At 48.9% G+C, this 11,582-nt stretch overlaps 1 protein-coding gene and 1 pseudogene across 1 annotated transcript in view; both read left to right on the top strand.

The window, feature by feature from the left end:
• Positions 1–2,203: 2,203 nt before the first annotated feature.
• LOC129087515 (uncharacterized) lies at positions 2,204–2,324 on the top strand (annotated as a pseudogene).
• Positions 2,325–5,656: 3,332 nt separating this feature from the next.
• TBC1D10A (TBC1 domain family member 10A) overlaps positions 5,657–11,582 on the top strand; it is a 30,138-nt gene continuing 24,212 nt past the window's right edge. The window contains exon 1 of the mRNA XM_054594053.1: positions 5,657–5,901. Within this exon, the coding sequence (XP_054450028.1) occupies positions 5,693–5,901 (209 nt within the window). The 5' untranslated portion in view covers positions 5,657–5,692. The remainder of the gene's footprint in view (positions 5,902–11,582) is intronic.

Below are 11,582 nucleotides of genomic sequence, written 5' to 3'. Positions count from 1 at the left end.
TGTAAAATAGCACCTATTTATTAGCTCGCAGTCTGTAAGAAGTCCAGACATGGCATGAATGGGTTGTCTGTTTTGGGTCTCACAAGGCTGAAGACAAGATATTGGCTGGGCTGCATTCCCCCTCAAGGCTATGTGGAAGAATGTGCCCCAAACTCACTTTTTTTCCTGGCTGAATTCAGGTCCTTCTGGTTGTAGTACCAAGATCCCTGTTCCTCTGCTATCTGTCAGCCAGGGGGGACTCTCAGCTTTGAGGCTACCTGCATTTCTTGGGACTTGGCCCTCTACGTCTTCAAAGTCAGCAATGGCATATTGAGTCCTCATGTTCAGAATCTCTCTGTTTTCTGAGTATGCCTGTTTTTAACCCTTGAGTAAACAGACATGTCATATACCCACAGTCACACAATAATACGGTGAAAAGAAACTGTGCAAAACACTTGTCTCAGTCCTAGCCTCCTATTAAGGGCCAGACACACAAGCTGGTATTTTTGGAATTGTGCCGTCACAGGGAGGCACGTGCTGCTATAAAGTGTTCTGAGGGAGGAAGGTGAAAGCCTATTGATAACTGTTGCCTGGTTTTAAATCTAAAGTTTATTTTATTCTGAATGTCTCAAGTGTATTTTTCCATAGAGTTCCCAATGCCTTTTCTTTGCAGTCCCTCCATTTAGTCTTCCTAGCTGCCCCACGAGGTCATCTCCAGAGCTCAGAGGCGTGAGGCCATTCCCAAGGTCATGGAACCAGCATTTTAGTCAACATCCTACCCTACTCCAGCCTCCACTAAGGGCAGAGCTCCCAACTTCACACCTGGGAAGCTCAAATGGCCCTTCTACAGTGCCAGTTGTATGGCTCCATTACAAACTGCTGGATCAAGTTTTTTCCTTGATCTATGGGATGTTATTCTTCACCCTTTTTGACATTCGCCTCCTGTTTGGTTGCTGGAAGTTTTCTGCAGGGGGCCAGGTTGAAATTTGGCTTTCTGAAGCGGGCTCCAGGGTTTGGGTGCCTAAAATGAGTCTACTACTAGTTGCTTCTCCATGGCTGGCCAACAGCAAAAATTGTGAACACCACCTGGGTCTCATCCCAAGAGGGAAGGGATCAGGAGTCCTTGGGGAGTCCCATACCCCAGGCCCTTCTTCCTGGAATTGGCTTTGGCGATGGAGAGGCCACTCTCTTCCATAGATGGGCAGATCCCACAGGCCCTCTTCTGTGACCGAGGCTGTGACTGGAGGTCAGGAATGCTGCTGGGTGGAATGGGAATGAATGGAACCTTTGAGCTGCCCCCTGGGGCCCAAACCCAGTTTCCTGGAGCTTCTGAATGAACGTATGTCCTGGATCAGTTGCAGAAGGCCCATTGACTACAGGCAGCCTTGTGACTGTCCAAGGCCACAGGCCCAGCACTCTGCATTTCTCGTTAAGGGCCTGTAGCATGCAGGCAGCTCCTTCCTTGCACAGCTTGTCTGATTCTCATCACCATCCTCTGATTATTATCTGCACCATTGTTTAGATGAGCTGTGGATCCAAGGTCATGGAGCCAGTGAGTGCTCTGAAGGCCAAAGAAGCTCTTGCATTCCTGGTGACTACACTGTCCCCACTGATTCACCAGACTGGACTATGAATTGGAGACAAATGTTCCTGGTGTGGCACTGCTGGGAAAATTGGGCACAACTTGATGCTTTCAGAGTCACCATAATTTTAAAGACTTGCTCAAAGAGGACTCAAAGAGCAGTAGACATTAAGGAATTCCATTTTCAATTGCCCCAGCTGCTTGAAATGAGCACTGTCCCATAGTCCAGAGAAGGCCACTAATGATTAGACCCATTTCACTTTTTAAAATTATAGATTGCATTAGAGAATATATAAAGGTTATGTTAGGTTTTGTTAGGATGAATACTTGAAATATGTGGTGTACTGTAATTATAGCAGTCCTTATATGTAATACTTCATTTATCCTTATAATTCAAAAATAAAAAAAAAATACAATATAGCTCATGTTTAAGAGTACATATAACTAACCCTGATTGGTGTGGCTGAGTTCGTTGGGCATCGTCCAGCAAAGGCAAAAGTTTGCCAGTTTGATTCCTGGTCAGAGCATATGTGTAGGTTGTGAGTTCAGTCCCCAGTCCTGATGGGTACGAGAGGCAACCGATCGTTTCCCTCTTTCTCCATCTCTTACCCTGTCTCAAATAAATATTTTTAAAAGGAGTACATTGCTTCTCGGCCTTTTGGCTAAGATAAAGTGTAGTATGTGTTCTTACCAGTTTAAAAAGAGTACACACAGTAGTCTATAAATTTTTGTTTGCTTTTTAAAAACAAAGATGTAAGGTCTTGAGGTTAAGATTATTAATGCTACCTGATTTGGGAATTTGCTCTTAATTATCCTACACTGTTATATTTAAAAAGTAATTCTAGGTACCCCTGAGCCATACAATTCGAGAACAAGATAAATTACTATTCCTTATCCTATCATTAAAAAAGGTATTGTTCTAAACTGAATTAAATTAAGCCAGTCAGTGTTCCCTACCTGTGAGCTGTTGTGATTAGATTAGTGATAGGCATGTGTTGTATAAACAGATGGTATATAAAGGAATGCATTCTCCTCACCATTGAGCAGAAGCTATCAGAAGAGTCATCCATCAGAGTGTGGATGTGTGGAGGAAGTGAGCCCGGAGCTGCTGCCATGGGGGTACTGGGAGTGGGAGGGTGTCAAGCTTCCAGGTGAAGAAACCACAGGAAGAAAAAGAAAAAAAAAAAAAAAGAGGAAGTTGAAGCTAATAGCTTTGGCAACAACCTCTGGATCAAACTGTTCCTGAAGCTTCTATACCTTTGGATTTTAAATGTATGGCACCCACTAAATGTAGTTTTGTGTTAAGCCCATTTCAGTTGGGTTCTCTGCCACTTGACCAAAAGGTTAACTTATCCTCCATGTAGGGATAAAGAAGCTTTGTAGTTTACCTACTCATCAAAGGCTTTTGGGCACCAAGACTACCTTCTGAACCACTGGTGTTACTACGAATAAAGACTGTGTCATCTGGATAGCTGACAGATTTCCTGAGCATATGCAAGCTCTATATGCCAAGAGGGGACTACATAGGAGCCTGTGTGAGCACCTCAGGCTAACCTTTCAGGAATGACCCCACTAGGATGAGACTCCAGGTTATCAAAATATTCCCGTAGCCCTGGTCAAACGTCTCATCCTCAAAAGAACTCCTACAACAGTCTGTCAGGATGTTTCACAGCATTGCTTGTTCATGTTCTCCCTCTTCCCTTGAAATATAAACTCTCATTGAGCCAGGACTTCATTTCTTTTGTTCACTAGAGTAATATCAAGTAAGTTAAAGAGCCCTGGAGTTTGAAGTAAACAAACAACACTTACATTTAGTGTCTACTGTGTGCTGGAGGCTTCGGAGACATAGCTGGCTGACTTCAAGTAATTATTGACATTCCTATTTTTCAGAAAAAAAAACACGTTTTGAGAAGTTAAACAATTTTGCACAAGAACATCCAGTTACTGAGAGGTCATAGCCGTGAAACAGACACCCAAGCCATGTGCCATTGGTTAATTAGGTAAACTTCCCTGCTGCAGCCATAGGGTGTGATGGGAAACACACAAGACAATAATGAATTTGCACATGCTTTGCAAACTACAAATGCCACCACTCCTGGCTTCCATTTACTGGGTATCTCCATGTGCCAGATGCTTAGCTCACTGAAGTCTCAGAACAACTCTCCCAAGGAGGTGTTTTTCCAGTATTTCCGTTTTGCAGATGAGGAAATGGGCTCAAAGGGAAGAGATTTGCTCAAGGTCACAGAGTGACAGAGCAGAGATTTGAATCCTGAGTGGTCATATGCATGAAAATTACAAGCTGGGGCATAAAGGCCTTTACCTGAGAAACATCTATCAAGTCTCCCAAAGATGGACAAACTGGTCCTTCTAACCTACCCCTCACCCCACCCCAAATACCCCTTGGGTGAACATCCATCATTGTACTTTTCAGAACTCGAAGTGTTTGGGATATGATCCTAGGACCAGAATTATGAAGTCAAAAGGTAGTAGATACTTTGCCAGGCTTGGGGCTTACTATCTGCTCCAGGTGTATCTGGCTCCTCTCTCCCTTTCCTGGGGATAGGCCCATATCCCAATGTGAGGCCCACTCTCCCCATCTTGGGAGCTGGGACTAAGAGTCCACCACTCTGCCTGGAGCCACTGGAGAAAAGGAAAATTCTCTCAGACTGAGAATGTAAGACCAAAATAGCCTGTGCCTACTCCCATGTCTGCTATTGCCCTGTTTATGAAAAACCAGAAGCGTATGGAATGTGAAGACTGCACAGCAAAGTCTTCAAGAATGTTTGGACCACGTGGCATCAAGGGAATAAACAGGGAAATCACTGAAGTCTTAAGGACCTGTCCCCGCTTAGAGCTTGCTTTGAGCCCCTTAGCAGCCTGCCTGACCCAGGCTCTGCAGCTCAGGTCTGGCTCGCTCAGTCCCTTCCTGTCTCTGGGCCGGTCTCCCTTACAGGTCTACAGCAGAGTGTCAGATGACAACACGGTACTGGATTTAAGTGAGGAGCTATCATTATGGCTCCAAGTGTTGAAAATCTCTGGGGTCAGAAGTAGGCTGCTGGGAGCTAAGTCTATGTAGATGCGATTGGCTCATGCCTCCCCATATGAGCTTTTGGTAAGAGCTAGGTTCAAATCCTGGCTCTGCCACAAGCTAGTTTTGGACCCTAGGCAGCTGACTTCACTTCCCTGCACCTCAGTTTTCTTAACTGTAAAATAATAGTATCTACCTTGTTGCTAAAAGATTACAAGCGGTGGGGCCAATTTGGAAAACAGCTTGCCAGCTTCTCAAAAGGTTGGACAGTGACAGCTAATGGGTAGGAATTTCTTTTTGGAGTGATGAAAATGTTTTAAAATTAGGTTATGGTGATGGTTGTACAACTCTATAAATAGGCTTAAAACCATTGAATTATATACTTTAAACGGGTGCTTTTTACTGTATGTTGATTATATCTCAAAGCTGTTGGGGGGAAAGATTACAAGAGAAGGTAGGTAGAACTTACAGTAGTGCATGGTTAAATAAACGTTGGTAATCATTCTTATTAGGTCTCCCACGAGCTAACTTAAAGCCCCAGAAGCAGTGAGCAAGGGGAAAGACTTGAACTTCTAGCTCTGCCTGGGTCCTTAAGTCACCGTGTCCCTGGGCTAGTAGTCCTCGAACCCATCCTGTATCTCCTCGGAGCTCCTCATAAATGAATGGGTGAAATAATCCTCACCCACGTCCTTGGGGTCTCGCAAGGAGCCAGGGCTCGGGAGGAATTTGAGGGAACCTCAGCGGACGCCTTTGGCCTCTGCCTGCGCTGCAGGTACAGCTCCAGCCAACCCGGAAAGGCCAGAAGAGCTCTTTCAGGTAAGCGCTCGTGATTGGCAGCCAAAGCGGGGAGGGCTCTGGGTGACGGCTGCCCCGCCTCCTCACGTCGGGCCGGTTGGCGCCATCCTGGGGAAGGTGGGCGGGCCCCGAGGTCCGCGTCGTCCATTGGGCGTGTGGGGAGAGAGAGCTCCGGAGGACCTAGGGCCCCGCCCCTGGCCTTTGAGGCGGCCAATGAGTGCAGCGTGTGGGCGGGGCGTCGGCGGCGTCGGCGGCTGGGCGGCTGAGGCAGCTGAGGTGGCTGAGGTGGCCGCTGAGGCGCGGCCGGGATGGCGAAGAGCCCTGGAGAGAACGGGCCGCGCTCGCCCGCGGCCGGAGGGAGCCTGTCCGGGACCCGGGAGAGCCTGTCCCCGGGCCCAGACTCGGTAGCCGCCGACGAGCTCAGTTCTCTCGGCTCTGACTCGGAGGCCAACGGTTTCGCTGAGCGCCGCATCGACAAGTTCGGCTTCATCGTGGGCTCGCAGGACGCCGAGGGCGCGTGAGTAGCACGGGCGCTCGGGGCCGGGGCCCGGGGGGCGGGTGTGGGGTCCGCGTGGGAGGCGGCCCTGGATGCGGACAGAACGCCCTCAGGACAGACCGACATGTCACCCTCCCAACCAGGAACTACTTACCCCGTCTCTCCCCTGCCCCCCCCCCCGCCCACCCCAGGCAAACTGACTCGCCCTGCACCCGGGAACCTACTTGCGATGGAGGGACAGACAAGAATCCCACCTCTCCCGCTCTGCCTCCACCCTCTCAACACACCGCACCACCCAACCCAGTAATGGCCAACAGTGCTCTCTCCTCCCAACTTCAGGCCAAACACTTGTCCCAACATCGCTGCTGCCACCCCCGGCTTTAGGGCTGATAGACTTGACCACCCCCTGACAGGTTCCCAGATGGCTGCCCAACCGGTATTTTCAATACCTGCCCCGCCAAGGCCCATAGACACCCTTGTCTCAGCACCTTACTACCCTCTCACCAGGGGAACACCTTGGGTCTGGCTCCGAGGGACAGACTGTCATGCCCGCATCTCACTCCAGACCAGAAGCAAAGACCTCTGGATGGATTGACTTGGTCAGTTACATCACAGACAGTTCCCCCCCGGGACAGACAGCTGCTTCCACTCATCGAAGGGGCCGAGGGTGCTCCCCTTCCCACTCAGAGTCAGATTTCTTCCTGTCACTGGCAACAAATGGGCAGAAAAGCCCTTCTCCCAGAACCCACAGGGTGACAGTGTCTCACCTCCAGGACGGACTGTTGGCTGGCTGTGTGGATGCTCTGGAAATGGGCACCTCCTCTTAAAGCGCAGACTTGGGAGGAGCAGGCAGGGAGACAGCAGGATCCAATGCTCTACCCCAGAGCGCCCAGTCACCTAGCTGTCAGGGGAGAAATGTGAGGCAGTGGGGCACCGCCTTGCTTCCAAGCTGGGTAAATTGGGCAGCCACACCCTGCCCCACAGAACCCCCAGAGTCCAGTCCTCAGAGAGATCCTATAGGCTGGAGGGAGGTCTCCTTAGGGAAGATGGACTCTAGACCCCATTCTTGTCCCCGCTGTCCTGTGACAGGAGACCAGTGTTCTGCACAGAACAGACAAGCCTCCCTTGTGACGTGCCTTCCCTGCAACAGGGATCGCCCCATACAATCACCTGTGGGAGGCTACAGCACTGCTGAGTGCCATGGCCCTACTCTGGGGGGTCCTTCTTCCCCATCTCTGCCCAGTTGTGACTGTCCAAGGCTCCTGAACCCTCTCTTATGACTATGGAAGTGTAAGAACCCCACGCTCCATAAGCAGCTCCATCAAGGTCACTTCCGGGTTTTTCTCAGTCCAAAAGCTTCATATTCACCAGGCCTCCCTCTGCTTTGGAGAAATGTAGGCCCCTCCCCTAAGGAGAGTTCTGCCCTGCCCACTGGATCTGCCTCTTCCAGCCTCTCCTCATTTGTTCACACCAGGTTAGGCCTAGCCCAGTCCAGGATGCAGAGAGCACCCCTTATGCTGATTCCTCACTCTGATTTGACGCTTTGTTACAGTTCCCTAGGGATTAGTTTGTGAGAACCCAAAAGGAATTTAAGGTATATTTTTGAATTGAGGAACAGTCACCAGGGACCGGGGCCCTGGGTAGGGATGGGGTCTTGCGAAGTAGAAAAGGAGTTTCCAGTTGTATTTGTGGGTTCTTGGCAGGATGAGCTCAGATTTGCTGGTAAATTCTAGGAGATAAGAATTCCTGCTACGTGTTTATCAGGCAGTTAACCAGCTCTCCAGGTACAGAACAGTATGATACTGTGGTAAAAGACCTGACTTCGGAGGAACTCATACTTCTGGCTGTGTGACCTTGGGCAAGATCCTGAGTCTCTGAGCTTTGTTTATTCACTGTAAAGGGCAACAGTAACACCTCCTAAGATTACTGTGGGGATTAAATGAGATTAGATATGTGGAGGTGCCTAGTATAGTGTGTGGCACAAGTAGTGGCCCAGAAAGTTTTAGTTTTCTTTCTTTTCCTTCTAAGGGCCTGAAAATTGAGGAGAAAAATGAGGGCGTACCTCTGGTATTTGTGGATAGAGAGAGGCCCCAGTGGGAGCACCTCCCTTTGGCTGTAGTCCCCAATCAGGCTGCCAGACATCTGTCTTCCCCACCCTCCAACCACAAACCCAGACTTTGCAGACACCCTCTGCATCACTGGTGTCTGTAAGCCTGGGGCTGAGGTGAGATCCCAGGTCCCATCCTCTCTCCCTGCCTACTTTCTTGACCTTGCTGGTCAAACTAAAACCTCTAGTGTCTGAGACCTTTCATGTTCCCTGCTTTGTTTATATTGTGGTTCCAAAAACGCCAAAAGTAAGTCCCTGCCCACAACCATAAGAGGGGAAGTTATGGGAAGTTTCAGGGTGACCGCCCTGAAACCAGTCTCGTGGTTGAGGGCTAGGAATCCATGTGCTATCCCAGAGAAGTGAAACATTAGCACTGATGGCTGCAGTGGAAATGGCAGAAACTCTGGCTCCAGATTAAAGGTCCATTTCAGCCATCCTGGACCAAAGGTTGTCTCAAGTGGGTAAATTTTGGCTGTTGCCAGGGGCTGGGGGGATGGGGAAGAAAGCAGGTCAGAGGCTACACTGCTCGGGTGACTGTTAGTTGACTGGCATGAATAGCTATTAAAATCATAGACTGTTTGAACTGGATGGGATCTTCAGATTGATCAGTTTAGCCCTTATACAGATGAGAAAACTGAGGCCCAGAGAGGATAAAAACTTTCTTAAGATCACACAGCATATTAGTAGCAGAACTAGGGCTTGAACCTAGAATTTCTGACTCCCAGGTCAGGACACTTTTCAGTGCCATCACCATCCATTAATAAGGCCTATGGTCCTAACAGAAAATTAGATGCCAGACAGGTAGAACATAAGGCTCCTAGCAGGAACCTGCCTACCCTCACATTACCTAGCTCAGATCAGCACTTTTGACTCCGTCAGCAGTGTAGGAGGCTAACAGCAATAGCCCAACAAGAGTAAGGGTGTGTTTTCTTTCTTTTTTTTAATTTATTTTTTCAAATACATTTGTCTCTGCCTACAAGAGTGTGTTTTCATTACCAGTTCATTAGACTGATCAGCTTTAGGGCTGGCACCAGATTTATTTACCATTTGTCCTCAATCCTGCAGCAAAGTAAATACTCAGCTAATACTTATTTATTGAATGACATGTACTGACAGACAGTTCAAGTCAGAAAGCTGAAAGTGAACTTAGAGATGTCCATCATAATATAGATTGGTAAACTGAGGCCTGAGAGAAGGATTAGCCTTACCTCTTTAGTTTGTTAGGAGCAACATCAGGAATTGAGCCCAGAACTGATTCCTAGCCCTAGGCTTCTTCTACTTCACCTTGTCATTTGAACCTACTCAGCAGGGAAATTTTGGTGGAACTACCTGCTCTTGAGCAGTAACAAGTGGGGAAAGGCAAGAAAGTAGCCAGCCAGCAAAGGGCCCTGTAGGTGGCATGGACACAGACAGGAATTGGCTGCATTAGTTCTTTTGGCTTGGCAGGGAACTGAGATGGTTGTTGAAGCCCAGGAAGGACTAGAGGAGGGGAAAAGTGTCCTCAGCAGGGAAGGGTGGGAGGAGTAATGTGTTACTATTTCTATAACTTTGGGGGTAGGAAGAGCAGACCTTTTGCCGGGGGCGGGGGGGCTTTTTGCAGCCTAGAAGAGGGAAAGAAAGATGCAGATACCAGGTCTCTTGGCCTGAGAGAGGTGGGTCACTGATCTCCCTCTCCTTTTCCCATATGATTGCCAGGACTGGCCTCCTGAGGCTGGAGCTTCCCACCCAGCTTCAGTGTGCTTAGTGCAACAGGCCAGATGAGGTGAGGAGCTATGCTCTCTGGGATCCCGTGGGTGTTGGCTTCCTGTTAGGGGAGAGCGGGATCTGAATTGGGCCCAGGGAGAAACATCTGGAACATCAATACTGTCTTCTGCTGATTCAGTTCTCCTTTGCCCTGGGCCCTCCACTACTCCTTGCCAACTATGGCAGCCCTATGACTTTGTAAATCATAGAATTGACTTAATTGGCATCCTTATAGTTTGCTCTGTGCCAGTGTTTGTTGGGGTATGGCCAGGGCCCTCCTGGCAGGCCAGAGCCTGACTCCCTGCCTTCCCATTACCTTCTCCAGTTTAGAAGCTCAGAGCATCCTATTTTCTTGAACTATTACAGTTCCCAAGAGTGCATAGAGCTGGCAATAGAATGGTCCCTGGGTGGCCCATCTGGAAGGAGGCAGCTGCGCATGTGGGTCCTGGCCTGTGACTCTAGACCACAGGCCCTCCATTTTCTCTCCTCCTTCTCTTCCTCCAGCTTCAAAGGAAAATCCGGTTTGGTGGCCCTGTGAGTGTTCTAGAGCCTCAGACAAGACTTGACTTGGTGAAGGAGGGGGCCAGCGCAGCAGCTGCTTGCCCTGGGAAGGTGCCTGTGTGTCCGCCTATTAGGAAATCCTAAGCTGTGGGAAAGAGATAAGGTGGTGGGGCCTGCTTGATGTTTTGTCCTCCTAGCATCTGTGTCTGAAACAGAACCTCTAAAGGGCCAGTGAGGCCTGGCTCTGGTTCAGCCACCCAATCTGTTTACACTAAGGTGGAAGAAAGAAGGTGCTCTGTGATCCTCCTTCACACAAGCTCTGGAGTCTGGCTGTCTGTGTGACCATGCACATGTTGCTTCACTTTTCTGAGCCTGTTTCTCACTGAAATGGTTGTAATACTGATTTTGCAGGGGTTTTGTGAAGTCTACATCAGGCTGATGTTTGAAAAGGGACTGGCTCATAGTAGGTGTTCAATGAATGTTCTTATTCCTCCTAAAGACTAGAGTAGCTGGTGGTCTTGCTTTTTCATTTTTTTTTTTTCCATCTCTGGTTCTGATGATGAGGTCCCTCCTCTGTGGGCAGGAGTCAACCCTAACCAATGGTGCACCCTTACTTTCTTCTGAAAGACATGGTTATCCCCTTTCTGTAGTTGAGCATTCTAAAGATTGAAGAAGAAAGTGCTTGAAGTTTGCCAGCTAGTCAATGGCAGAACTGGGACTAGAACCTGTTTCTCAAAGCTGAATCCAGAGACTAAGCTTTACTATGGTGGCAGCAGGCAGGGTGCCAGGTCCTTGCTAGACTGTGAGGCCCCCATACCCAGAGTAGGAGTTAGCAGAAACCTGGCTACATTCCCATTCCAGTGTGGGGGGCAAGGCAGGTCTCAATACAGTGAAAGTCCAGGAACAGCTAAGTCAGAGAAGGTCTGGTGAAAAAAGGTCCTTGGGGAGGCCTTGGAAGCATGTCCAGATTAGGCTTGGTCTAGCCCTCCCATAGCCCCCGTTCACGCTGCATTGCTCTTGATCCCAAACTACTGCATAATGCCTATCTGACTTTAATATCCAGTCGGTGCCCTTTGGGAGAAGTCTTTTTGTGTAGGTAGGGGAAGGGTTATGCTTTGTGTACAGGTGAGGAACCCAAGGCCTGAAGAAACCTCATAGTTAGATAACAATGGAGCCAGATTAGGGAGAGATTCCAGATCTTCTGACTCAGTCCATTGCTACTCCAGCTATATGGCACTGTCTGTTCTCCTCCTCATTTCAAACCAGTTGAGCCTCTAGGCCAGGGTGCATTGCCCACCAGGGAACCCTGACATAATCCACTCATTGTCAGTGCCCTAGCTGATCACTTTCT

This window comes from Pteronotus mesoamericanus, unplaced genomic scaffold (assembly GCF_021234165.1).
Source record: "Pteronotus mesoamericanus isolate MK-2021 breed Mesoamerican mustached bat unplaced genomic scaffold, CSHL_Meso_final scaffold_507, whole genome shotgun sequence".
Classification (NCBI taxonomy): domain Eukaryota; kingdom Metazoa; phylum Chordata; class Mammalia; order Chiroptera; family Mormoopidae; genus Pteronotus; species Pteronotus mesoamericanus.
This window is presented reverse-complemented; position numbering and strand designations above follow the sequence as displayed.